The sequence below is a fragment of the Leptonychotes weddellii genome, chromosome 7, assembly GCF_054177405.1.
Source record: "Leptonychotes weddellii isolate Sample4059 chromosome 7, ASM5417740v2, whole genome shotgun sequence".
In the NCBI taxonomy this organism is placed as follows: Eukaryota; Metazoa; Chordata; class Mammalia; order Carnivora; family Phocidae; genus Leptonychotes; species Leptonychotes weddellii.
Genome location: NC_138375.1, coordinates 7,453,493 through 7,478,572, shown reverse-complemented (window position 1 = coordinate 7,478,572; position 25,080 = coordinate 7,453,493). Strand labels below are relative to the sequence as shown.

General features: G+C 48.1%; 1 protein-coding gene and 1 pseudogene across 5 annotated transcripts; both read right to left on the bottom strand.

Annotated features, from left to right (window-relative positions):
* ANKRD33B (ankyrin repeat domain 33B) lies at positions 1–25,080 on the bottom strand. Of its 5 annotated transcripts, none has more exons than XM_081825886.1 (4): positions 24,244–25,080; positions 14,198–14,338; positions 10,716–10,784; positions 1–7,802 (listed from the first exon to the last, which is right to left on the bottom strand). In XM_081825886.1, exon 4 carries the CDS (start codon positions 7,765–7,767, stop codon positions 6,967–6,969), a length of 801 nt encoding a protein of 266 aa, XP_081682012.1. In that variant the 5' UTR covers positions 7,768–7,802; positions 10,716–10,784; positions 14,198–14,338; positions 24,244–25,080; the 3' UTR covers positions 1–6,966. The 5 variants fall into 5 exon arrangements, with proteins under 5 accessions (XP_081682012.1, XP_081682013.1, XP_081682009.1 ...); XM_081825887.1 differs by lacking the exon at positions 24,244–25,080 and adding an exon at positions 15,651–15,665; XM_081825883.1 differs by lacking the exons at positions 10,716–10,784; positions 24,244–25,080 and adding an exon at positions 15,456–15,627 and having other exon boundaries at positions 1–3,766; positions 6,964–7,802.
* On the bottom strand, positions 19,286–19,384 carry LOC115943507 (U6 spliceosomal RNA; annotated as a pseudogene).

The window sequence follows — 25,080 nt, the reverse complement described above, 5'->3', positions numbered from 1 at the left end:
CACCCTGGTCAATCCTAGAGAAATATTCCCTGTGCAGGTCAAGACTCTTCATTACTCCTAAGTGGTAGGAACCAAAAATAACTGCAATAACCCGAGACCAGGAAATGGTTCGGTGAACCAGGGCACATCTCTACTGAGGAATACCGGATGGACCCCACATGAACGAAGGGGCCAAACGTGCTCTCCCCAAAACAGGAGTGAAGGAAACCATGCGTACACCGGGATCTCGTTTGTATAACACACAAAGGGAAGAAAACATTTAAAACCTATTTCTAGAAGGATGCATAAATAATTGGTCGGAGGGACTGCCCCGGGGGAGGGTCAGTTGCTTGTCAGCTGAGACCCTTTTACAGAGTTTGGTTTATTTTTTCTGAGTGTGTGCATTACTTTTTTAGCCATTAAAAGAAAATGAAGTTAATTTTAGAGTTCTTTGATTTAAGCTTTTCAAGGACATGTTTTAAATAAAGAAACTCCAGAACAACATTTACATTGTACCAGTTAGGTAAAGAATACACAGAGAGATGTGTGTGGCTCAGTCAGTCAACGGTCTGCCTTTGGCTCAGGTCATGATCCCGGGGTCCTGGGATCGAGCCCCGCATCAGGCCCCCTGCTCAGCTGAGAGTCTGCTTCTCCCTCTGCCTGCCGCTTCTCCTGCTTGTGCTCTCTCTCTCTCTGTTAAATAAATAGATAAAATCTAAAAAAAAAAAAAAAAAGAATACAGACAAAGCAAAAGTGGATGCCCCTGAAAAGATGAAAACTGCAACAAGATTATTTTAACATAAGTGAAAATATTCCTGGATGAATCATTAATTTAAAAATCTTACCGTTGAAAAGTAAAAGTGTGTCAGAAGAAGAAAGTGCACATCTATTTCGAGCAAAGTAAGGGACATTAAAAATACTGACGTATTTGTCTCATTTTCTCATTTATACACACTTTGGTTTATTCCAATACCACACCATTGTACCGGGAGAGTGTTTATTTCACAAGTGATTTTTAATCCTGTAGCCACAATTCCCCCATATGTTTACATTATTTTTCTTCGATACTTTTTAAATATGAGATACAGAATTTGTCAGAGGTTAAAAGGGACACATTCTTCCTGCTGAATAAGGTATCCTATTTAACCTAAAGAGTATTATTAACCTTTTGGATAGCAAGGATTTGAAGCTGCTGGGAGTCACATGTATTTGTAGGTCCCGAAGTAGCCCTGAGGTCTAAATAGGAAAATATCTTTTATAAACTGTAACAAAACTCACGTCAAAATAAAAACCTATGAAATGTACACAGTTCTATCCAGAGTCAACATTTTTACAATATCCATTTTCAGAAACAATGAAAATAGCTTTATGTTCAGAAAACAGAGCCTATATACCGAGGTGGCCTAACTTGCAATCTGGCTTCCCGTGCTGAAGTCTGTTCAGTCCTCTTATTATTAAAAATACACACCCTCAGACGCCCCCAAAAAATGCCAGGCGGGACAAGGATTTGAAAGAAGAGAATTCCAAGGAGAGCGTTTTCTGTTCATCTGAGCAGGGGATCTCATTCCCATTCCTCAGGATGTCCCCAAGGCTCGCAAGGTTTATAGGACCCTTATATAGTTCGCATCCAGTTCTCCAGAGTCATACAGTTCCAAACCAGCTTCTAGAACATCTGCTCAAAAACTGGCATTAAAGTGCTTCAATGCAAACTCCCAAAACAGTATAAAGTGTCAGTCAGGTCAACACAGGTCACTGCTCTCTCCGGAATGACCAGCTTCATCTTTGTTTCTCGCCTACATTTCCTTTTAAAACAAGACAAAGGTGTAACACTAGGATGAATAAATTTCTCTCAAAAACCCAACTGTGTTAGCTTTCACTAGACTACCTAATCCTTGGGCAGACTTGGGAAAATCCTAGCGCTTCCTCAGGGTAAGATGTTGATTCTACGGCTAACCTGGCACCAAATTCCAAGAAATTCAGGCCCCCACCCCGTGGCCGCCACTGAATGGCCGGTGGTGCTCCCCAAGCAGAGTTGTCTCTGGCTTCCGCCTCTCGATGTGAAGGATGAACGTCAAAGGCAGAGAGGTGCCCCAGATCGGCTACTGGACCTCGCCGAGGAGCTCCTATAGCTGCCTCGCGGTAAGATCTGGGTTCTGACACGCTGGCCGTGTTACGTGTCCCATTGGACAAAGTGCTTCCAGTGAGTCTTGGGCTGTCCAACCCTCCTGAACACACGCATCGAAGCAGGTCACCCCCGACCTTCCCCGGGAGCCATAGCAGAGGTCATCTTTGCGACCACACAGCCTGGTCTCCCTTCAGTTCATCCGTGTGTGTGCACGCTCACACCTTGGCACACCCCGTCCGCTTCGGCACAGCCAGCAGCCAAGGGCCATCGGAGCCCTGCAGGGGGCGCTGTGCCTGTCACAGGCCGGCTCACACTGAGGAGATCGTGTGCACAACCCGGGCATTGAAAACTAGCCAAATCAGTTCAGGTAGTGGTGGGTTGGTGTTTTTGCTTTTTTTTTTTTTTTTTAATTTTTTTTTCTTCAAAAAACCACCTCCAGGAGGAATTTTTTTTTTTAGCCTCTTCTTTTAAATGTTAATGAAGAAACATGTGAATTCAAGGTCCCAGAAATGAGCAGCAGACTCCAGAGTTACCCAGACGAACGAAACGAGTTCTAAATGCTTCAAGGTGTGAAACGGGGAACACAGCCATCAGTCTTTTAGGAAGAACTTTGTGGGTACCAGCACTCCCACTGTGACCATTGTCTTCCCAGTTCCAGTTGCTGCCAGAAACGTGACCTCATTGTTCTCTAAGGACCAGTTGCAATGGCCCCTCCACCTTCCCTCCCCTACAGCAAGTTGGTTCGGGAACCGAGGACCCCGCACACAGCGGACTTGGTGTGCGGAGAACCCACAGCCAGTGCAGCCTCCAGAGACCCACACAGGCCGGAAAGGGTCCCGAGCAAATACCAGGGTACCTGTTAGAATTTTCCCGAATGCTGTAAAAAAGAACAAGTGTGAGCACTCCGTCACCTAAAAGCCTGTGACCAGAAGCTTTACAATGGTTGATGATGGATCTCCAGAGCCTGGGCCGTCGGTGTGTGGTACGAGAATGGGCAATGAGCGAGCAGGGATCTCCAGGTGAACCCGGGGAAAGAGGAACAGTTGACTTACATCAGGCCTGGAACTCCGAGGAATTTCCGGGAAATTAGGAAAAGACAGTCTGCTCTCCGACTGTTGTGGGGACAAGGGGGGAGAGGTAGGGCTCTTGCCAGACGCTGCAAGGGACAAACCAGGCCCACTTCTTAGTCTTGGCTCCTTTACTGAATTCTCGGGGAGACCTTTCTTCATGACTTGGTACCCCAGATTCTTCCCTAAGGATGACAGGCTTTGCATCCATTTCGGGACTGGGGGCTGGCCCCACCTCATGGGATTCTGTTTCACACAAAACCGCCTGGCCCCCACTCAGATGCAGGATCCCCAGAGACCTGCTCACCCCCTAAAGTATGGAAGGAAGTGGGGAGAGGCAGTCTGCAACGGCCTTTCTGCACGCACAAGCCCTGTGTTCAGCTGACACCACGAATCTCTCCGTCCTTCTCCGCAGAATGAGCTTGGTGTCCCAGGAAGGCCTGAAGCTGAGACAAGGAACTGCAATTTCTGATCTTCATGTGGCTGAGGTACCCGGTACTGCCAGGCGCCTGCCGGGTGATGGAATACTCCTTCCTCAGAGAGAGGAAGGAAGGTCAGCGATGTTCTGGTCCATGATGTTCTGGGCTGTGTTTCTCTAGGGTGGCCAAAGACATGGAGAGTTTATGCTCTGAACGCTGAGGTCATTCCAGACGAACCTCTCCCAGCTTTTCCCTCCTGCCCAGCGGGGAGACTACGGAACACTGGAGTCACATAAGCCGGGACGAGAAACTGTCACTTGTCACCCCGCCCACCCGGGAGCAGACGGGGAGGAGCCCGTTCTAGAGGTAAAATCGGTTATCATGACCACCGCTACTTAACATACAGGCTGAATTGTTTTAAATACAAGGGTTCACATCCACAAGAGGTAACTAAGAGGTAACTGAGAGGTGCTGAGGTAACCTCACGTCCACCCCAGAGCCGTTTCAGCTGCCAAAGTCCCAGGTCTCCAATAACTAGAAAATCGCAACTGAGGGAGATGGCGGACATTTCCCTAGAAGACAGCAGCATTGACGTCGTCTTGGAAATATTTCTTCTGTCTAGTGTAATCATAATTCACTCGAACATTTTAGTAAAAGTATTAAAATATACTTCATCTTTTCCTCTAACTACATTTATATATAAATCCCTGAGAAGGTACCTGTCAACTTGAAATTCACTATTTACAGTTAATAAACATCAGGGGAGCAAGCAGACCCCAGCTCCCCCATTCCCTCCGACAGCAGAGTGGTGCTGTCATCTGTCAGGAGACCAAACTAGGTCCCCCTCCCTTAAATGGGCATAAGGGGGGAGCTGGGTGGCTCAGTCGGTTGAGCATCCGATACTTGGTTTCGGCTCAGGTCATGATCTCATGGGTTGTGGGATTGAGCCCCACCGTCGGGCTCCTTGCTCAGCGTGGAGTCTGCTTTAAAGATTTTCTCCCTCTGTCCCTCCTCTTCTCTCTCTCTCTCAAAATAAATAAATAAATCTTAAAAAATAATAATAATAAAAGGTGTGGGGGGCTGTGCCGAAATCCTAAACCATCTGCACAGAAGCTGGGGAAATCTGTCCTTCAGTCACTGGGTCGGTGGAGGTCATTATGTAATTCAGCAGGGACACCACACTGCCTCTCATGATCGCCTTGCTTTTCTGCCCTTTTTAGACCTCAGGGTGGTGGTGCCAGGGAGGATCAGGGCAGCTAGCCGCAGCTGCCGAAGTAAACAGGCAAAGGAAGGAGAGGCAAGCAAGGAAGAGAGCGGGCAGAGGGGAAGGCAGGAAGAAATGTGGCGACGAAGCTGAGGGGACATGCGGAGAGCAGGAGGAGGTGACTGCCCATCATCACCCCTGCCCCTGACCAATGCTGGAAGCGAGCAAGCGGCAAAGGGCGACCCCTCAGTGAGAAAACGCAGCCAGCCATTCAAAGCAATGAAAATACATAAACCAGACAATGATCTCAAAGGATGCCGGGTCGTACTGTCAGGGAGACTAGGGGTGTTTCTCTTCACCTCGGGGACCAGCTCTCGTCTCATCCAAGGGGACCTGGCCAATACCAACTCTTGGACACTAGGGTGACCTGCAGCCACCCAGTGTCGGTGATGCTAAAAGCGGGTCCAGACCTCTATGCCATTCTGGAAAGAGGGAGGAGCTCACTAAAATCTGACTTATCATCACACCTAGCCATCAGGCTGGTGCTGCGCAATGAGTGTTAATTGAGGTTTCTGGAGAGGTGAGTGTGAGACCCCGGATAGCTCAATGCCTCACGGTGCCAAGTGGGAGGGACTAAGGAGAGGCCAGCGCCATCCCTGTCCACGTCATGAGACAGGCGCTCATCACACCCCAGCCAGGGAGCACAATTTGACATGCGAATCCAGGGTTGTAAGAGCTTCCAAATCGGTCTCCACTATTTTAAATCTACAGCTTCCGAGGAGGAGAATTTTTAAATAAAGTGCTGTCAGAGTGCATATATGACAGATACTCTGCAACCCAGATGGCCAGAGATTCAGTAGACTCTCTCAGTGCTTTGGAGATTAAAAAAAAGTATGGACAGAACTCCCACTGAGAGCTCAGGGCTCCGGGCAAATCACGTACATGCTCTGCCCAAGACCCCGCATCTTGGAAATTCTACAAAGTCCGCATGAGGATAAACTGAACATCACGGGCAGTCCAAGGAAAAATAAAAGTAATTCCACACCAGGAATTGAGTCTGGAGGAGGGAGCCATCCAACCCACTCCAGGAGAATTTGCCTAAAACAAGTTTGCTTAATATTCAGTTCTAATCCCTGTTCTTCTAGCCCACCCCCCTTCTCAGCGGTTTGTATCACTCTGGTGCCTTATTCTTTTGCATCTTTTTTACATTTTAAGGATATCTGAATTCAATTTATCTAAGAGCGCAGAGGACTTAATTTTGTATTTCTAGTAAAAATTTATTACATTTGCCCCCATTTTATTAGATAATAGATTTTTCTCGTATCTATTTTTGAATATGTTAAAGGCTTTGCATCCAGTTTATCTAAAGTCCCTTGCTTAAAATACTTAGTTCCAGCAATAAGTACATGCTTCTCTATGCATGGTTTCATACTTTGACAACAGGTTTTTCTTCATTATTATTACCGTCTAAGTAAGAGAGCTTTAAAATAAGACACAAGGAAATCTGATTCCCCTGTCTCACGTCATCATTTTGCTGGAAAAGGAAATGCCTCCATCAAATAGAAACAAATATTCAGAATCACTGAATCAAATCAGTAAGAACATACAATGCTCATGTGCGCGTCCAATGAGAAGGAACGAGAAACAGCAAGAAAGGGGAGACTTCGACAAATTCTGTATGAAATCATAGAGATATCACAAATAATTATTGCCAGAAACAGTATGTTAAACAAAGGGTCTTCGGGCAAATGTATTAAAACCGTCTTAAATACAAACAGCCCCATCACCAGTAAAATGCTGCAAATTTGATCATGATTAAAAATACAAAATTATTCAGACCCTTTGATAAACTGGTCTTATAAATTTCTCAAGTGAGGTTCTAAAGGTAGGCTTCGAGGCAAATTTGCCCACCAGGTGTACTGATCGCTAGGGGAACTGGTTTCAGGCGAATCGACCTGTGCCCTGCCCAATTCACGCAAGGGTGCAGCCTGAGCAAACAAACAGGGAGCCCTTCTGGGTCCAGGTTCGAGGGAGCCTGTCTGCCGGGGATGTGCAGGGAGGTGCAGCGCTGCGGGAGGGGCGAGGGCAGGAGGGAGGCACACCCGCATCCTTCTCCGCGCGGAGCCCCGCTGCCCCCTCCCCCACCGCACACGCTTCCAGGCAGCTGACCCCTCACGTCCTTTTCCTCCAGGAGGGCGCCCGCTTTTCCTTCTTCGCCGCCGCAGCCACACGCTGCTTCTCCGCCTCTTCCGCCTTCCTCTTTTCCTCCTTGGCCTCCTTGTACCGCCACTTGGGGAGCTGCAGGTGGGTGCTGTCCTTGGTGCTGCCCTTGGCGGCCGCCCGCTCCGGCTGGAAGGTGGGCGCGGGCGCCTTGCTGATGCGCACCCTGGGGATGACCACGCCGGGCCGCACGCTGCTCCTCCTCAGCAGCTGCAGGGGCAGGAGGCTGGTCCTCCGCGGGGCCCCCGGCAGCTGCGGAGACGGGAGGCTGGCTCTCGGGGCCACCTCTCTAGAGACCCCGACGGCCTGGGAGGTCCGGAACGGCTGCTCAGAGCCCTCGATCTTGTCACTCTCCTGGGCGTGCGTGTCCCGGTTCCCCCGAGCCTCCAGGATTTCCTGCACCGCCAGCCGCCTTTTCCCCACACAGGGGGGGTTCTCGGGGCACACAGTCTGGCAGACGATGGCCACGGCGGGGCTGTAGAGGCTCGTGGTCATCCTGACCATGTGGTCCAGGACACCCCCATCCTCCAGGCCCTGGCGTGAGCGGGAGGTCAGCATGGACCTCACAAGCTCGGTGAGCCTCTGCAAGCAGTTTTTGGAGCCCGAGGGCTTCAGAACGGCCTCCGGGGGCAGCGGCAGCTCTGGTTTGTATTTTTCCCCAAACTGTTCCGGGCAGGGTCGCTCCAGCAGCCTCTGGATGAGGCGGACGGCCTCCAACCGTCCGGTGTAAGTGGCCCACTCCTGGGGCGACATCCCACGGCGGGGGTCCCTGGCATGGACATCTGCTCCTGAAAATAAAAAAAAAAAACGCAAACACAAACAGTAATGGGTGAATGCGACAAGAACTTTCCCGGCCAGTGGCAGGAAACGAAAGAGTGAAATGGATCAAAGGTAAAACTTCCAAAACCTAGTGACAGACTACCTGGAGCTGTGCCACCTGGATGAACGTGCAGCTGACCGTGAACTACTGCATGTACTATTATTACAACACAACCCACCTTTAAGTGCTCCGTTTAATGGCCCACCTTTCCTAAACAAAACTGCCTGAACTCAGCACCTAAATCATGGGATTTTTAAAGAAATAAGATTTCATGGCTTTCCAGCAATGGAGAGATGACTAGACAGCAAAGGTGCTCTGTGAACATGTCAATGATGTTACTAGAATGTTCTAGAATACTAAAAGGAATAATCACTTGCAAAGCATCTGGTGTCCTATTTACTTATCATCTCATGTTTTCCTCACAGATCTCTTGTGAGGAATGTGAGGGTCCCTATTTTGCAGGAAATGTGTGGTCCTTCACTTCTTGTACTGAGTGGTTAGGAGGTCCTGGGTCTATCCTCTTTACCAGATCCTGGGCTTTTCCAGGGCAGAGCCCACATCTTACTCGTTTTCGTTTCCTCACACTTCTCACCCTGGCTGGTAGGAGGCATGTATTGAATAGAGGTTTGTTACAGAATGGATGGTAGTCACAGTGGCCAAGGGACCTACCTGAGGCCTCAAAGATGGTAATAGAGAAAGTCTCAGCCCTGTACACTTCCTGCCACCCTGCAGAGAGAGGACCGCTTCCTCTGACAGTTACTTGTCTGTGTCAACATGGTCAGACTAAAGTACCCAGGGATTTAAACAAACACCAATCTAGCTAGGTGCACAGTAAAGGTATTTCACAGATGCAGTTGGCACCCACAATCAGTTGACTGAGCCAAGATGATCCTCAATAATGTGGGTGGGCCTCATCCAATCAGTTGAAGGCCTTTAGACCAAAAGCTAAAGTTTTCGGGAGAAAAAAGAATTCAGCCTCAAGACTGTAGCATTAACTCCTGTCCAAGTTTCCAGCCCGATGGCCTGCCCCCACTAATTTTGGGCTCTCCAACCCCCAAAATCACGTGAGCCAATTCTTTAAAAGAAATCTCTTAATGTATATCTCTTGTTGGTTCTGCGTCTGTGGAGAACCCTGCCTCCTACATCCTCAGTCTCCCTTACACTAGTCACTTCCTTAATAAATCTCCCCCATACCACCCACTGGCCCCTCCTAATACTGCAAATTTAAACTTCAACTCAACTTGATGAAATGTTCATAAATTTCAGCGTGGTACTATAAGAGAAATTAATAAGGAATTGCTGTTCAATTCATCTTGGTCCAATCTCAGCCTCATATAGTTAAAAATCATTCAGGATTTCAGGTCCCATTAGTCATACTTTCCCTGGCAAAGCAATGTGGAGAACTAGGGCAATTATCTAGTCTGTGAGCTCCCCAGGGACCAGGAGTGGCGGAGGCTTCTGCATTTATATCCCACGCAGACCCAGGTGTCTGACGTGCGGCGGCAGCTCAGCGTGTGCTGAACGGAGGCGAGGACAGCTCACCAGCCTCCCTGCCCCGGCACCCCTCCCGTGGCCCCCCGGCCCAGGCAGGCCCAGCCCACCTGAGATCGCCTCATAGTGCTCTTCATCCTGGGGCACATTTAAAAAATAGGCATACTAGAGGAGTGGTAATTATTCGGAACTGGAAATCGGGATGGAACTCATTAGCCAGAGTACAATTTATAAACTGACAAAAATGAAAAGGGGGCAGTAAAAATGTCACCGCAAAAAATAGATGACACATTAAACCTTAATTAATTGCATGTCACTTAAAAAGGTACAAACTGCAAAATTAAAATCTTAATGAACACGGCTGGAGAGAGACATTTTTCAAGAGCTAATGGAAAACTAAAGGAACAGCTGTCCACGGTGTAGCACACTTCTTCCTGTGCCTTCCTCGTGCCTCTTCAAGATGATCTTGGAAACTGCACACATTCTGAAGAACAAGGCCATGCGGACGGGGGTGCAGCCTAAGGATGTGATTCATGCCATGATTTGGGGATCCACTTCCTTCAGCAATCAGTAAGGGCAATATTAACAGCCTGGACGGTGTGATTAAATCATGGAAGGCCAGCACCAATGATGAACCCTATATACAGAAACCTTTCAGAGAACACGGAGAACTCTGATAGGCCAGTGTATGCGTCCTCTGCCCATGAACTACTGGCACCCTCACCCCCTACCCAAGGCTGTTTCACCCAGGGCTCCAGCCACGCAGACAAAAGTTGGGCTCCCACCCGTGCATCCGTTTGCCGCCATGTTGAATGCTATGAGTTGTCTACACAAAGTCCTCTGTTTTACTCAAGGCAGCAACATACTCAGTTCTAGGCAATGCATCATGACTGGTGTAAACCAGGGTTTTGCCACCTCGGGACTGTTGATGTTCTGGGCCAGACCATTATGTGGTGTGGGGGCTCTCCTGTGCATTAGTAAGACTTCTAACGGCAACCCTTGTCTCTACCCAGTACATGCCAGTAGCATTTCACAGTTGTGACAGGCCAAAATGTCCCCAGATATTACCAGATGTTCTGGGGGTGCGGCGGGGGGCAACACCCAGTTGAGAATTACTGGTCTAACCCAGTAACTGCAATCCTGTTCCCCTTTTTCTTAGCCTCGCTTACAGCTGGTCATCGAGCCCCAAAGAGGAGGCTTTTGTACCCTGATAAAAGTGACTATGTGGTTGGTGGTGCTGCTTCCTGTCTGCAGCCTACAGTTCTGGTGACCAAGTTTCAGGCGGGAGAGGAAGGGGGGGTCATAGGGGATGCTGGGTGGACAGAAAAAGGAACCTAGTTCTGTGATGTCCTCATGGAGTTCAGGCCAGCTCTGCACCGTGACTGCCTACCTCAAGACTTCTGGCGAGGTGGGCAAAACAGATGCTTGTTTTCTTTCAGCCACTGTCAAGTCAGGATGTCTGTGACGGGAAGCAGAAAGCGTTCTAAAACAGGTGCTAAAGGAAAACAAACTACCTTCCATCACTCACCGTCAGAAGCTTTCTCCGCAGAGTCGTGGCCAGGTCATGGGACTAGCAGTAGGCAGGCAGAGCCTGGGGTGCGTCACTTCCTTTCCTGTTTCTCTGCCAGCCCCCCATGTTATCTACCCTTCTAAGCCCAGCATTGGTCCCCCTCCGACCAAGAGGCCTTTCTGGTCTCACGGGACCCTTTTGGACCCGTCCCTGCAGGTCTCCTCCTGTGCCATCCTGGCCTGTGTCTTGGGTACTTGGGATATAATCGATGTGAAAAATCAGGATGCAGGGTCTCAGGAAAGAGACCTGATTTGAGGGGTGGGAAAGATGCTTTCTGCTTCCAGCCTGCCCCACCCCCGAAGGCATTTCCGAGCTATCTTGTACTCGGTCTTTCAGAGGGTCTCAACAGGGCTGACCCCCAGCTGCCCAAGGATCCCCCTTCCCCATCCTTCACGTGGCTTCCTGGCTCCCCTTCCAGAAAAACTAGTTGCCCCCAAGTCCTTTTCTCAAGGTTTGCTTTCGGGCCAAGCGAAATGCCCAAGCTAAGACCCTGCCCTCGGTGACATGGAATGCCTGACTTTTGGCCCTTTCCCTGCATAATCATTTGAAACTATTCCAACTCAGCAAATTCTCAGGTCACAGGAAATCCATGTTTTCCTTATAAACAGAAAGAAACCTCTGTAGTGATATCAAATCACTTGGCTTTCCAGAAGCACACAGTCAGGGCTTGCCTGGGACAAGAATGGCCACAGGCCCAACAACAGGAGTGCCTCTCCCTCGTTGAACAAGCCTCCTACACCTCCCGAGAGGTCTGCTTGGTTGCCCAGAATCACGGGAAGAGGCGAGCATCTTGTTTGCACATGTCTGCTTCCCAAATGCTACAGCAATCACACACTTCAGGGATAAAAGCCGGCTCTCTTAAGCGAGTCTGGAGCCTTCCAACCTCCACTGAGCTCTGCTTCTCTTCAGAGAAAATCACATCCTCCTTATGGCTTCTCAGAGCCACTTATTTAAATAGACCTGTCACTTCGGGGCATTAATATTCCATTGAATTAACAAGAACCCACAGCCCCATTTGCGATGCGTCATCAGCAGAGCTGACATTATTCCTTGGGAAGCCAAAAACCAAAGAGCCAATAAATCAGCTTTTCGGAACCTGGTTACATTTTTATGAAAATCCAAAGTTTTGATAATTCTAACGTTACTTCGTTCTGCCTGACAAGGTAAAATAAGAAGATGATATGTGTCTGGATGTTATGAACTACTGGAAAATCTAAACCATTTAGGGGGGCATCCAACTCAATGATCCATCATTTCTAAAAGGAAATGGTTCCTGTTGAGTATAATGAAGGTGCAATTCGGAAATTCAACTCAGGTGCAGAAGGATGCTTGCGCTTGAAAAAATGAGGATGAGATAGATGCACATCTCTACCCTAACCATTCAACGTAATACTGTTCGTGCCTTTTGCTTTTGAAATGATCACAGGATGCCCATTCTGTGATTAGCTCTCAAGGAACCTTCCCCAGCCGCACACAAATGCACTCGCTGTTGAAATGCCAATCCAAAGAAATATTCAGGCATTATTATCTTTAAAGGCTTTAGTTTTTCTAAATATTGATATATTAAATTTAAATAACAAAACTTAAAAATACTTGTGCACATTTTTTAAATATCCCAACCAGTATCCTTATTGGTATCCACCCAAGCCAGGAGGGACTTTGATCGCACAAGTCTTTTTTTTTCTTTTAAGACATACATGCGCATCTACTATAAAAGGAAAACGTAATGCATTTTCCTGGGGCATTCAGGAGGGCACTTGTGATGAGCTCTGGGTTTTGTATGTAAGTGATGAAGCACTACATTCTATTCCTGGGACTAATATTACACTACATGTTAACTAACTAGAATTTAAATAAAAACTTGAAACATTAAAAATCAATCGATCAATCAATCATAGTTGGGGGGGGAGTAAATTACTAAAAACCTACACTCAATTATAACTAGCTCCAGAAGTAGTAAAAGCAGATGAAGCTTCCCCCAAACACAAAAGCGTCATAAACACCGTTTAATTAGGAAGAACGACCTCTTGTTGCTATAGGACAGGCAAGGCCTAAACTCAGTTGAAACTGTTATCTTGCCTTTAAAAAATGAACTGTCAGAGTCAAAAGCACAATCAATGAGATTAAATCTAATTACATTCTTTTTTATTTCTGTGAAAGTTTTCATCTCTGAAATCTGTCATCACTTACTGAACTTCTTTTTCTTCCAGCATCCCCTAAAACACTCAGATTGAAGTGGGAGAAAAGAATCTAAGCAAGCTGTGAATCCTAGAACCCCAATGTAATCACAAGGAAAATGACAGACAGGCTGGGGACACTGTATACAGGCCAGTATGGAGACTGTCAGGTGAGGAATGAGGAGGTGAGACTGAGAAACTGTCCCCGGCCTCAGGACCCTGGGGACACGGGACAGTTACATGTGGGAGCCTGGATGGGATCCTGGTACGGAAAGGGGACAGCAATGGATGCATGGGCGAAATCCGAATAAAGTCTGGAGTTCAGTTAATAGTAATGTACCAGCGTTGGCCCCTCTGTAAGATGTTAACATGCAGGAGACAAGTGAGGGCCATCTGGGACTTTCTGTACTATTTCTGTCACTTTCCATACATCTAAATTAGTCCCAAATAAAAGTTTCCTTTAAAAAAAAGAAGAAGAAGCAAGGTGGGGGTGCCCATCTTTCCACTCGGTGACATGTCACTCACAAAGGAAACTGCTGCATCCTGTATCAGCATGTGACTCCAACCACCAGCAAGTGGGGATCTAGGATGGCTACTGGGCCCACACCGCCATCCCTGTGTCCACCCTCAATGGGACAGGCTTGCACTCAGAGCCAAGACCCTCAGATGCCCCCATCTTTGTGCTCACCCTCAATGAGACAGGCTTTCACTCGGAGCCGAGACCCCCAGATACCGCCATCCCTGTGCCCACCCTCAGTAGGAGAGGCTTGCCGCTCAAAGCCAAGGCCAGAACACACATTTCTAAAGAAGAACAAATATGGGCAGGAGGAAGCTAAGATGGAGGGAAGAGTTTATCAGGGTGCAAGGAGGGGTTTCCTGTAGGGTGACCAGTAATGTGACCTCCCGCCCCACCCAGAAGGGTTTGCTTTCCTTTCCATCTGTTTCAACTCAGTTGATGACAACCACACCCTTCAAAGAAACTATTCTTCGTTGCATCCACTAGGCTCCGTCTCTATGGAACTGATGCATCTCAGTACATGTTCTCCAAAGGAGCAAGATCGGCATTTCCCAAGACCTTTGGGGACCCCACCCCCCATCCCTGCCCCAGGATGGGCGGAGACAAACCTGCTAACATCAGGGCTCGGATGCACTCCGTTCGGCCCTGCATGGCAGCTTTCATTAGGGCAGTGAACCCAAACACGTTCCTCCTCTCAAGGTCAAGGCCAGGAAAATAGTTCAGCAAGTAGTTGGTGATGGTGGCATGCCCTGCGAAGAGAATCACACACGTTTATCGAGCCCATTCCACCAACAGTGTGCATGCCCCGGAAGCCTCCCCAGAGCCAGGACGGCCACACGGTCAACCTCCAGGACCAGCCCATCTGTGTGGGTGGCTGAGGCTGCCCCTGAGACACGAGAAATAATTCTCACGGCGTCCAGGAAACCGCAAGACACAGGGCGCCACCCCAGTTCATTCCGGTTCTCTGTGGCCCACCCACCGGGGAGCCCAACTGTCTGTCAACTGGGTAAGGAGGGACCGTGGGGAGCCAGCATGTGGTGGGGGCGGCATATGGAAACTGCACTAAGCGAGCCTCTGGCGACGCTGGCTGATCGGGGGAAGGTCCTGGATGCTGTCAGTTCCCAGCAGGAGATGCCAACGCAAACAGATGCAAAACTAAAAATGAACCTCAGAGCCATTTCTCAGTGCTCCCTAGGAGAGGGTCATCATCACAGCAAGGGGATATGCCAATTCATGCTGTCACCTGCTGTTACCACTCAGACGTGTCTCTGTCTGTCTGTCTCTTTCTCTCTGTTACACACACACACAAACACACACACACACACACACAGAGGCAGGAAGCAAGGAACGTGGGGAATGTTGCTACCCAGACCCACCCAGCCCCTGCACCCCCAGGCCCTTCTCTGAGCTGCCATCCCCAACCTCGCCCCTGCTGACCTCAGCTAATAGGCCCTGGAGAGTTCAAGCAGTCTGCAGGAGTCTCTCCCCTGGGCACCGGTGGAGGGGCTGGGTGCCCAGTCTCCTTCCTTACACGCTGGGGATCCAGCCCTCTGAAATCTCCCCGTTCTTCCCAGTGCACAGATGTTCCTGGGGAACCCCCACTGTCAGGCTGCAGGCGTGGGGCCTCGTGGACACTCCGGTGCTCTCTGTCATTAACTGAGCATCACCTCCTCTCCTCCCCCTCCGGCCCCCGGGGGGCCTCTGCACCATCGAGATGCCAGAGCCATGAAGCCCCTTCCCCAGCTGACTCTGCAACAGGTAGCGCATGAGATCTGGGATGTGGCAGAGGAGGTGAGGCCTCATGGCTGCCCACTCTCAACAAAAAGTGGGGTGCGGATTCTTCTGGAACCATTGTTGTCTGCTTACCATGGACCTCAGCCCATCTCCTGAACTCACGGCAAAAATTAAAAGGTGAGCCATGAAGCTTTCTGAGAGAGAAACACTGACTAATATGACCTCGCCCGAAACAAGCTACAAATGGGTACATGCGGGTGTACCCCACTATCACCATGACTCACGGATTCCAAACAGCAGCTGGTGCTTTTTCACGCAGTTACTCACTCGGCCCTCCATTGTCATCGAAGGTGCCAGGGTGGGGAAGACGCTAGCTGGCAGGAGCCTGGAGCAGCTTAACTGCTCTCAACTGTGTGTGTGTGTGTGGGGAGGGGGGCGTCCTTTGATCTCAGGTTCGTCACTCAGCGTTTATGCTCTCAACTGTGTGTGTGTGGAGGGGGGGGTCCTTTGATCTCAGTTAGGTTCGTCACCCAGCGAAACACTTTGCAGCACCTGTCAGTTAGATTTAGAGTGAAACGAACTGCAATTCGTTTAGAGCCATTTCTTTTAAAATGTGAAAGCGTCTGTCGTAATTTGCAGCAGGATGTCCTTTGCACCATTATATCCTGAACACTCTGAACAGTCGGGGAGAGGAAATATTGAAAATCCACAAAGCAAACAGCCCATTATACAGAACTGTTCTGCTTATTATGTTGAGCTCTGGAAAACCAACATGTGGCCAACTTGTTCTGACTACAGGCACAAGCTTTCAATAATCCATGAAATCCAGCCCGCCTCCCCACTGGCTTTCTCAGGACACAGATGGCCTTGTTCAATGAAATCAAGGATGGACAAGATGATTCTAAGTATATACAGATATTAACCTCTCTTCTGTTAAAAACAAGACAACAGGTCCAAAATCGAGTCGCTTATGCTAAGCCCCCAATCACCAAACCGAGACTTAATTACAGTTTGGGTTTTTCCAGAGATGTAATCTTAAACCAATCAATCAGGAATCACCTGATCAGCACTAGTGATCCTGATCATCTGCCTGATAGACCCCTGGCATCCCCTAAAGGAAAGTGACCTTGCAATAACCAACCCACTTTTCTGCCCTGTATAGTTTCCTTATTCTTCCTCCCCGCTTCCCTTCCTTCCTCCTCTGACTATAAAAATCTCCTACTGTGTACAACTCCTTGGAGCGCCTTTCTATCTGCTAGATGGGATGCTGCCCAATTTGAATCAACTTTTGCTCAAACTCGACATTTTTAATTTGCCGCAGTTTCTCTTTTAACACTTCTTTGAAACCATGACAATTAACCAAGGGGAGCTTTCCTTTTCTTTAGTAAGACAGACAGATAGTGATAGATAAATAGGTAGACGGACAGGCTAACGCACACAGCCTTCCTTACATAACAGAACCAGAATATGCACCATACTGAAATCTAGTTTGAGCCCAGTCCAACTTTCTGGGATAGGATTTGGTTCCTGAAGTCCTCCGACAAAGCCCTTCCTAAGGGTGGGCTCACCATAGAGACCCCCGAAGTGCCCCCGAGAGCCTGCCTAAGGGAAGAGCGCAAGTGACCCAGGGGTTAAGTGAATTCTGGAAGAATTAGCTTCAGTAGCATGATTAAATGCCAGTGTAGAGAGAGAACTTAGGACTTAGAAGAGCTGATTGTGAGAACACCCAAGTTCAAGTCCCAGCCTGTCACTTAAAATCTGGGCTGTTTGGGGCTCCTGGATGGCACAGTCGGTTAAACATCTTCCTTCAGCTCAGATCATGATCCCAGAGGTCCTGGGATGGAGTCCCACATCAGGCTCCCTGCTCAGTGGGTAGTCTGCTCCTCCCTCTCTTTCCCCCCCCTCCCCCGGCTTGTGTTCTCTCTCTCTCTCTCTCTCTCAGATAAATAAATAAAATCTTAAAAAAAATATATATATATATATATGGGTAGCCCTGGGAAGGTGAGTCAACTTCACTGAGTCTCTGTTTCCACTTCTGGAAAATGGGAGATAATTTCAACATCACCACTGTGAAACTTCCAGAAGACAGGGTGTGTAAAAAGTGCCTTGCAGAAAAATTCCAAATAATTGATGCAGGTACCACACTCTCAAGGAGTGGAACATAACAACCAACTCCTTAACTCGTGGGCTGTGCATTGTGGCTTCCTTCCAAAGAGGGACTACAGCGAGCAGGTAGGGGACAGTGGAGCCACCTGACAAACATGACCTCAACCAGGTGACCAAGGTGAACAGCAGTGGTGATGAGTCATGTCGACGGCTGTACTGACAAAGACTTTTGCCTGACCAAACTTTAGTCAGCCTCCTGAATCTTCCAGGCCCAGCTGTGCACTTCCTTGGAAAATCTAGTTTTAGCAAGAACTCTGCTCAGTTTGACCAGCACCCCACCCTTCATATCTGATCGCGGTCCTCATCCTCTACACCCCCCAGGGGATGACGGATCACCCTGGCCTGCCTTCAGCAAGAACCCCATTAGCTCAGTTTAGCCACAACTTCCGTTACCCCTCTGAGTCATTTTCCACCTGCTGACCCCCACCCTGCTCCTTGGCTATAAATCCCCACTTGCCCGTGCTGTACTTGGAGTTGAGCCAACATCTCTCCCTCACTGCAAAATCCCATTGCGGTGGTCCCTCCACCTATCACAGTGGTCCTGAATGAAGTCGGCCTTACCATCTTTAGCAAGTGTCACTCCATTTTTTTTAATGGTACCCTTGATAAGATGTGAATAGAATGGCACTTTCCTCTGTGGTCCTCCCCGCCTCTGCTGACTTCTAACTCTAGTCTAATCATGAGCAAACATGAGGCACACCCAAATTGAGGGACATTCCACAAACTCCCTGACCAGTACTCCCCACACTGTCAAGGTCATAAAACAAGAAAAGTGTGAGAAACCGTCACAGCCAAGAGGAGCTTGACATGACAGCTAAATGTAATGCGGGCCCCCACACGGGATCCTGGAACAGAAGAAGAGCATTAGAGAAAAGCTGAGGAAGTCTGAGTAAAGAGTGGACTTGAGTGAACGATAATAAAGCATTGATCCTGGTTCATTCATTGTGCCAAACGTATCCCAATACTGTAAGATCCCAATGACAGGGGACACCGCGTGCGGGCATATGAGACTCTCTGTACCCTCTCTTCAGCTCTTCTGTGAGTCTAACTATTCTAAAATCAAAAGTGTTTATTTAAAAAGGGTGATCTATAGCGTGCCTGGGTGGCTCAGTGGGTTAAGTAGTCTGCCTTTGGCTCAGGTCATGATCTCAGGGTCCTGGGGTCGAGCCCCATATCGGGCTCCCTGCTCATTGGGGAGTCTGCTTCTCCCTCTCCCTCTGCCCCTCCACCCCTGCTTGTGCTCACTCATTCTCTCTCAAATAAATAAAATCTTTAAAAATTAAAAATTAAAAAATTTTAAAAATTAAAAAATAAAAAGGGGGATCTAGCATGGGGCCACTCGACAAGAATACAAGGCAGGACAATGATTCTGGGTGGGCAGCTGGGTGCAGATCCTCTCCCCGCTGTACCCAAGCCTTCCTCAGTGGTGGGCATGCAATGAATCCCAGGAAGGCAGGCAGGGGGGTGGAGAGGCGTGGCCGACATGGAGGGCTCCTAAAGAAGTGAATAGACAGGACTCGGTGATTGTTTGGCTGAGCCAGCAGCAGAAACTAAAAAGCCGAAGATAACTTCTGGTATCACCCGACCACCAAGTTTCCGGCTCCACTACCGTTGGCCAATGGCATGTTCTCCAAGTGACTATATAAGGGTGGGAATCCAAAATACCTGTGATGCCCATGGATGGACAAGCTTGCCTGGCTCCTCCACCTGGCCCACCTATGCTTCTGTTTCCCAGACTATCCCCCAAGCTGCATGTGGAAAATTTTTAACTTTCCCACTGCTTTTTTTTCCTTTTTTTAAATATGGAACTTCATGAATTTGCATGTCATCCTTGCCCAGAGGCCATGCTAATGTCTGGAATGTTCCAATTTTAGTGGATGGCTGCCGAAGCGAGCACAACTTTCCCACTCAAAATCACCTACCTCACAGCTAACCCCACTCTCAGGAGATGACACACCTCTACCTCACAGAGGGAACAGAAACCACAAGAAGGGAACCCGCTCAACTTTCCTTCATCATCCCACAAACTTCCCCACATCCACAAGCAGCCTCTCCTCCTTCCCTCCTTAGGAAAAAGGAAGGGTGACTCTTCTATTTAAAGATGCCAATCTCTCCTCCCCTTCCAGTGCTTTAAAAACACTCTCCACTCACTTCCGTGGAATATTTGTGCTTCAGATGACCTCCTCTTTCTCTTTGACCTCTCCCTCCTTGCAAATCCATTCCCGTCAGACTGCAGTGATGGCCCACATTTTTCACTTTGCCCTTTGTCACATTGGCCAGTGGGACATCTAAAGGCATGATGCAGAAGCCTGAAGTGCACTTACTTGGCTAGACTTCCTAAGAAGTGTGAGAGGGAGTCTAGCTATCTTCATGAGTAGAACTTGCCCAGGCTAGCCTGATGGTCCCAGGAAGAGGACAAGAAGTGTGTGGAGCAGAGCTGTCCCAGCTGAAGTACACAAGCACACCCTAGAACAAGGTCCAGCTCACTCACACATATGTGAGCAAAAGCCGTCTAGATTATCCGATCCCCAGGGCACCGGGGTGGCTCAGTCATTAAACGTCTGCCTTCGGCTCAGGTCATGGTCCCAGGGTCCTGGGATCGAGTCCCACATCGGGCTCCCTGCTCCACGGGAAGCCTGCTTCTCCCTCCCCCGGTCCCCACCCCCCCCCCTTGTGATCCCTCTCTCGCTGTGTCTCTCTCTGTCAAATAAATAAATAAAATCTTTTTTTAAAAAAAATAGATTATCCGATCCTCAGCCCATTCAATGATGCAGGAGCAATAAAGCATATTTTACACTAGAGTTTGGGGTTGCTTGTTATGCAATACCTAACTGGATATGCATGTGCAAGGGTCTCCCATCTTAAAAAAATAATAATTATATATAATTAAGCTGCTCTAACACACTACCATTGGCCAGGTGGCTTAAACAACAATATTTCTCACAGTTCTGGAGGCTGGGGAGTCCAAGATCAAGATGCCAGTAGATCCAGGGTCTGGTGCGACCTGCTTCCTGATTCACAGACTGCTGTTCTTCTTGTTGTGTCCCCACATGGCAGAAGAGGGAACTTTCTGGAGTCTCTTTTGTAAGGGCGCTAATTCTGTTCATGAGGGCTCCACCATCACGACCTAATCACCTCCCAAAAGCCCACCTCCGAATACCATTATCTTGGGGGCCAGGATTTAACACAAGTTTGGAAGAAACAAAAACATCCAGTCCATTGCAATGACCAATAATAATCCTGTGGACCTGTCTCCCCCACTCTAGCCTCTACCCTCAGTCCTCCAACTACTCAGTTCAACTTCCAGAGTCATCCACTCTCACTCTTGCTACTTTCACTCCCCAAATCCTCCTGAAACTGCCTTCCATCAGTCCCCAATGACCATATTGTAGGGAAACCCAATGGCTATGAGTCAGTTTTCCTCTAATTTGACCTCTCCAGTGTTTACACCTTGTCCATTCCATCCTTTTTGAAACATTCTCTTTTCATGGATATCCTGACAGTTCATCCTTCTGATTTTCCTTCTATCTCTCCGGCCACTCCTTCTCAATTTCCTTTATGAGTTTCTCTCTTCTCTCCTTCCTGAAATGCTGTTGTGCCTCAGATGCATGACTAAGCCCTCCTCTTATCCATACACTCTTCCTTGGTGACCTATCCATTCTCCTGGATCCAATTATCACCCTAGAACTCTTTAGCTCTGTCTCTCTTCCTGACTTTCTTATCTAAATATCTGTCTAATGGATATTTCATCTTGAGTGTCCCACAAACAAATCAAACCTGCTCCTCTCTCTCATGTTTCTTATTCAGTGATGAACAAAACCAATGGCATAGGTGTCCAAGCCAGAAATCTAGGCTTCGTCTTCAGCCCTCCCTCACTTTTTCTCATTCTAACCATCATGCAATTCTGCCAACCCCCATCTCTTAAATGTCTTGCAAGTCTATCCTTGTTCCTCCATCCCCATATCTACTCCCTGATCTGGGTCACCACACCCCCACTGGGCTATAGCCCCTCTCCTAACTGTCTTCCCTGGTCCCATTTCTGCCCTCCTATCACTTCTCCACACTACCAACATGATAACTCCAAAACACTCTTCCAACCAAGACAACTATACTTAAAACACTTAACAGTTGCTCCTTAGATGAAGTCCCAACTCCTTAACAAACTAGCTCCTTTTAAAAATCTGGCCCTACTCCCTGAAATGTAGCAGAAGATGCCACCCAGAAATATGCTACTTTGACACAGGATTATTTTGAACTGAAGGAAGACACAAGAAAAGCTCCCTGCCCTCACCCGTTTGTCTAAAAGCAAGACATACATTTCCAAAGGAGTCGCTCCTTCCCTCGTACCAGAAAGGACAGAAGTTAATCACTAAGGCAACTGCAGATCTTATCAGCCTGGAGATGGCACCAGAGAAATCTACAAAACAAACCTTCCAGTCTTTATCTACCATTAGTTAACCTTCCCACAGAATGCCATCTCTGGAAGCCTAAAACTACTTTCCTCTGCCCTGTCATTTCTCCCCATATTTATTCTTTGTTGAAGATCCCATATGAAAAAAAAAAAAAAAAAAAAAAAAGATCCCATATGAGCTGGAGTTCTAAGTCACTTCTTTGAGTTACTCACTTTTCCCTGGGTATCTCCCATGTATACATGAGGTATACACGTCTATAAACTTGTTTTTCTTTTGTTACCCAGCTATTTGATGAGCCATCTCTTGCAATGGAAGCTCTTCCTTGGTCCCCCAAACCTGGATTAGGCACCTGAACCATGATATCCCAGGTCCACATTCCCATGTGGCTATGGATCCCCACCACCACTACAACCCTTATGACCATGTTCATACATCCAAAACTCCCAGCTGACTGCAAACTCAATAAATCCATATTTGGTAAATGATAAGATGCAAGGATTACTACTCCCTTGGAAAAAAATTCACTTATCAAAAAGGTTGTTAATTGTCAAACTATCACCCATGTTACCTAAAAATTACATGGACATCACAAATATTAATTGTTAATTCACTCAACATTTTAGTGAATACCAGTCTTGGGTTAAGAATCTTATTTACTCCTTTATTCAAGGGAAGCAAAGAGACAATAAACCCGTGTTCCTCTAAAAATGGGAAAATGTTAGAGAATTTGAGTTGCCTAAAGATTTGACTGGTTTGACTCCAGGTACTTGAAACGTACTTTTCCAAACCAGGCCAGTAGAGGGAACCATTGGCTTTGGAAATGTCACATCTGACCAAAGCGGCAGGAGTGAATAGATGTTCCCCAAGGGTGGAGGTGGGAAGTGGGGAGATATGGATAGGGGAGCGTGGAAGGGCAGTACAGACAGGCTTCCTCTTGGTCTGTGGGACGAGCAGGTGTCAGACTGAACAGCGGGATGAGCTGCTGTGGGGAGGGGCTTTGCAGTGGCCAGTGAGAAGGGCTCAGAAAACTGGAGTTTATAGGAAGAGACAAGGCAATGCTAGGAAAGCCCAGAGACTTGCCAAGCTCTAATTTCTTAATAGAAACACTAGAAACCAAGAAAAAGGAAAACACTTTAAAAAGCTAAAAAGAAAAAATCTGAATGAAGTCAGACTAACATCATGATCATGTGAGGTGATAACAAAATTAATAAAAAATAAAGAGGCATTTAGAGGCACCTGGGTGGCTCAGTTGGTTAAGCATCCGGGATTCCTGATTTCGGCTCAGGTCATGATCTCAAGGTGGTGATGATCGAGCCCCATGTCCAGCCCCTCACTCAGCAGGGAGTCTGCTTGAGATTCTCTCTCCCTCTCTCTATCTCTCTCCCTCTGCCCTCCCACCCATACTCTCTAAGTAAATAAATGAATGAAGTCTTAAAAAAAAAAAGGCATTTATTCCTGGCTTCGGGCCAAGTGGTACATTCTCCTCTGAAGGGGGCCCTCCCTAAATCTGGTTTATGAGGCAGGCCATGCACAAGTGGCCCGAGGAGCATCCCCACACCCTCCCACCCCCCCAACCCTCCAGAACCTCACTGCCACTCTATCCCCTGCAGCAAGCAGCATGCATAATGCCAGGCTGGCTCTCTATGCACTTCCTTCAGAACTGTAAAAATAAGTTCAAGGAATAACAAGTTTCAAGGATGCACCAGAGGTTACTTATTCCCAACCAACCCTATCTTATCACCAGTTTAAAAAGACACCTGCTGCGGCGCCTGGGTGGCTCAGTTGGTTAAGCGACTGCCTTCGGCTCAGGTCATGATCCTGGAGTCCCGGGATCGAGTCCCGCATCGGGCTCCCTGCTCGGCAGGGAGTCTGCTTCTCCCTCTGACCCTGCCCCCTCTTATGTGCTCTCTCTCTCCTCTCATCCTCTCTCTCAAATAAATAAATAAAATCTTTAAAAAAAAAAAAAAAAGACACCTGCTACTCCCCCACTTCGCCTCACCCCTGTCCTTCTGTTAAAGAGGAAGGACACATGGAGAAATAAACGCACAACTCCAACCCTGAGTCTTACTCATTGCCTTGGTTATCTCACTTTATATTTTATTTTTGTTGGGGGAGGTAGAAGTTGAAATTGCTGGCTAAATGAGACCTAGAGATTATCGGAGGATTTATTTTCATACGTTCATACATACATATTTCATACATTTCACACAGTCTTTCCATCGTAAAGGCCTAATACAGATTCGGCTGAATGTTTATTATGCATTAAGTATCTGAAGAGGTTAGACTTTCTAGAGAACACCCGACAGGCAGATCAAGGCATTTGTGCCCTAATGTATACTCACAAATGCTGAGTGAGTGCCGCAGAAAGCCAGGACCCCCAAATTCCGGACGGTCAGTGGGGTTGCAGGATCAAATAATATAAATATATGGTTGCTTTAAAGTTTTCCTTAACCACGCAGATCCTGCTGGGGCCACGTTGACCAGACCAAGTCATTCGGGGTCATTCTATCACCCTTGCCAGCGACGTGTTTTGGCACGGGGCGTGCGACACAGCCCTGGCAGTGAGATACAAACGAAACTCTGCTGGAGGCTTCTGGAAATGTTTTCCTGCCCTAGAGAACAGGACACGCAGACAGGGATTTGCTCCTCCCTCCTGGAGCCTGTGCCACAGTCTTGGCATCATGAGGAAAAGGTCACCAGCCCTTGTGAGAAGCCGGCCCCAGTCCCGGCCTCCCGGGGCCGCTCAATGAAGCAACCCCTGAACAGGGGCCTTCAAACACATCGTGCTACAAAAGAAGGCAGTTTCTTCATTGCGAAGCCCTGTTTTGCTGGGTACTCAGTAAACTGCACCCAGAAACACAGATCCTGGGCCCCACTGAGAATCAGGGAAACACAACTGCAAGCCATCATTCAGGGACTGGCAAACACTAAAAATTGATCTTTTCCAGGGTTGGCAAGAATACCCTTGGGGACCTGGTAGAAAGTATAAATGGGTATGGTTTTTTCCCTAAAGGCCCCTTGGCAGTGGCTACGTAAACACACGTGTCCTTTGATGAAGCAGTTGACTTCTAAGACTCTCTCCATGCATCGTTTCCTCTTCCTTCTCTGCCCTTGCTTTCAGGCCCCGAGGCTGGCCTCCACACACAGCACCTGCCCGTTCTCGGCCCTCAGGTCTCTGG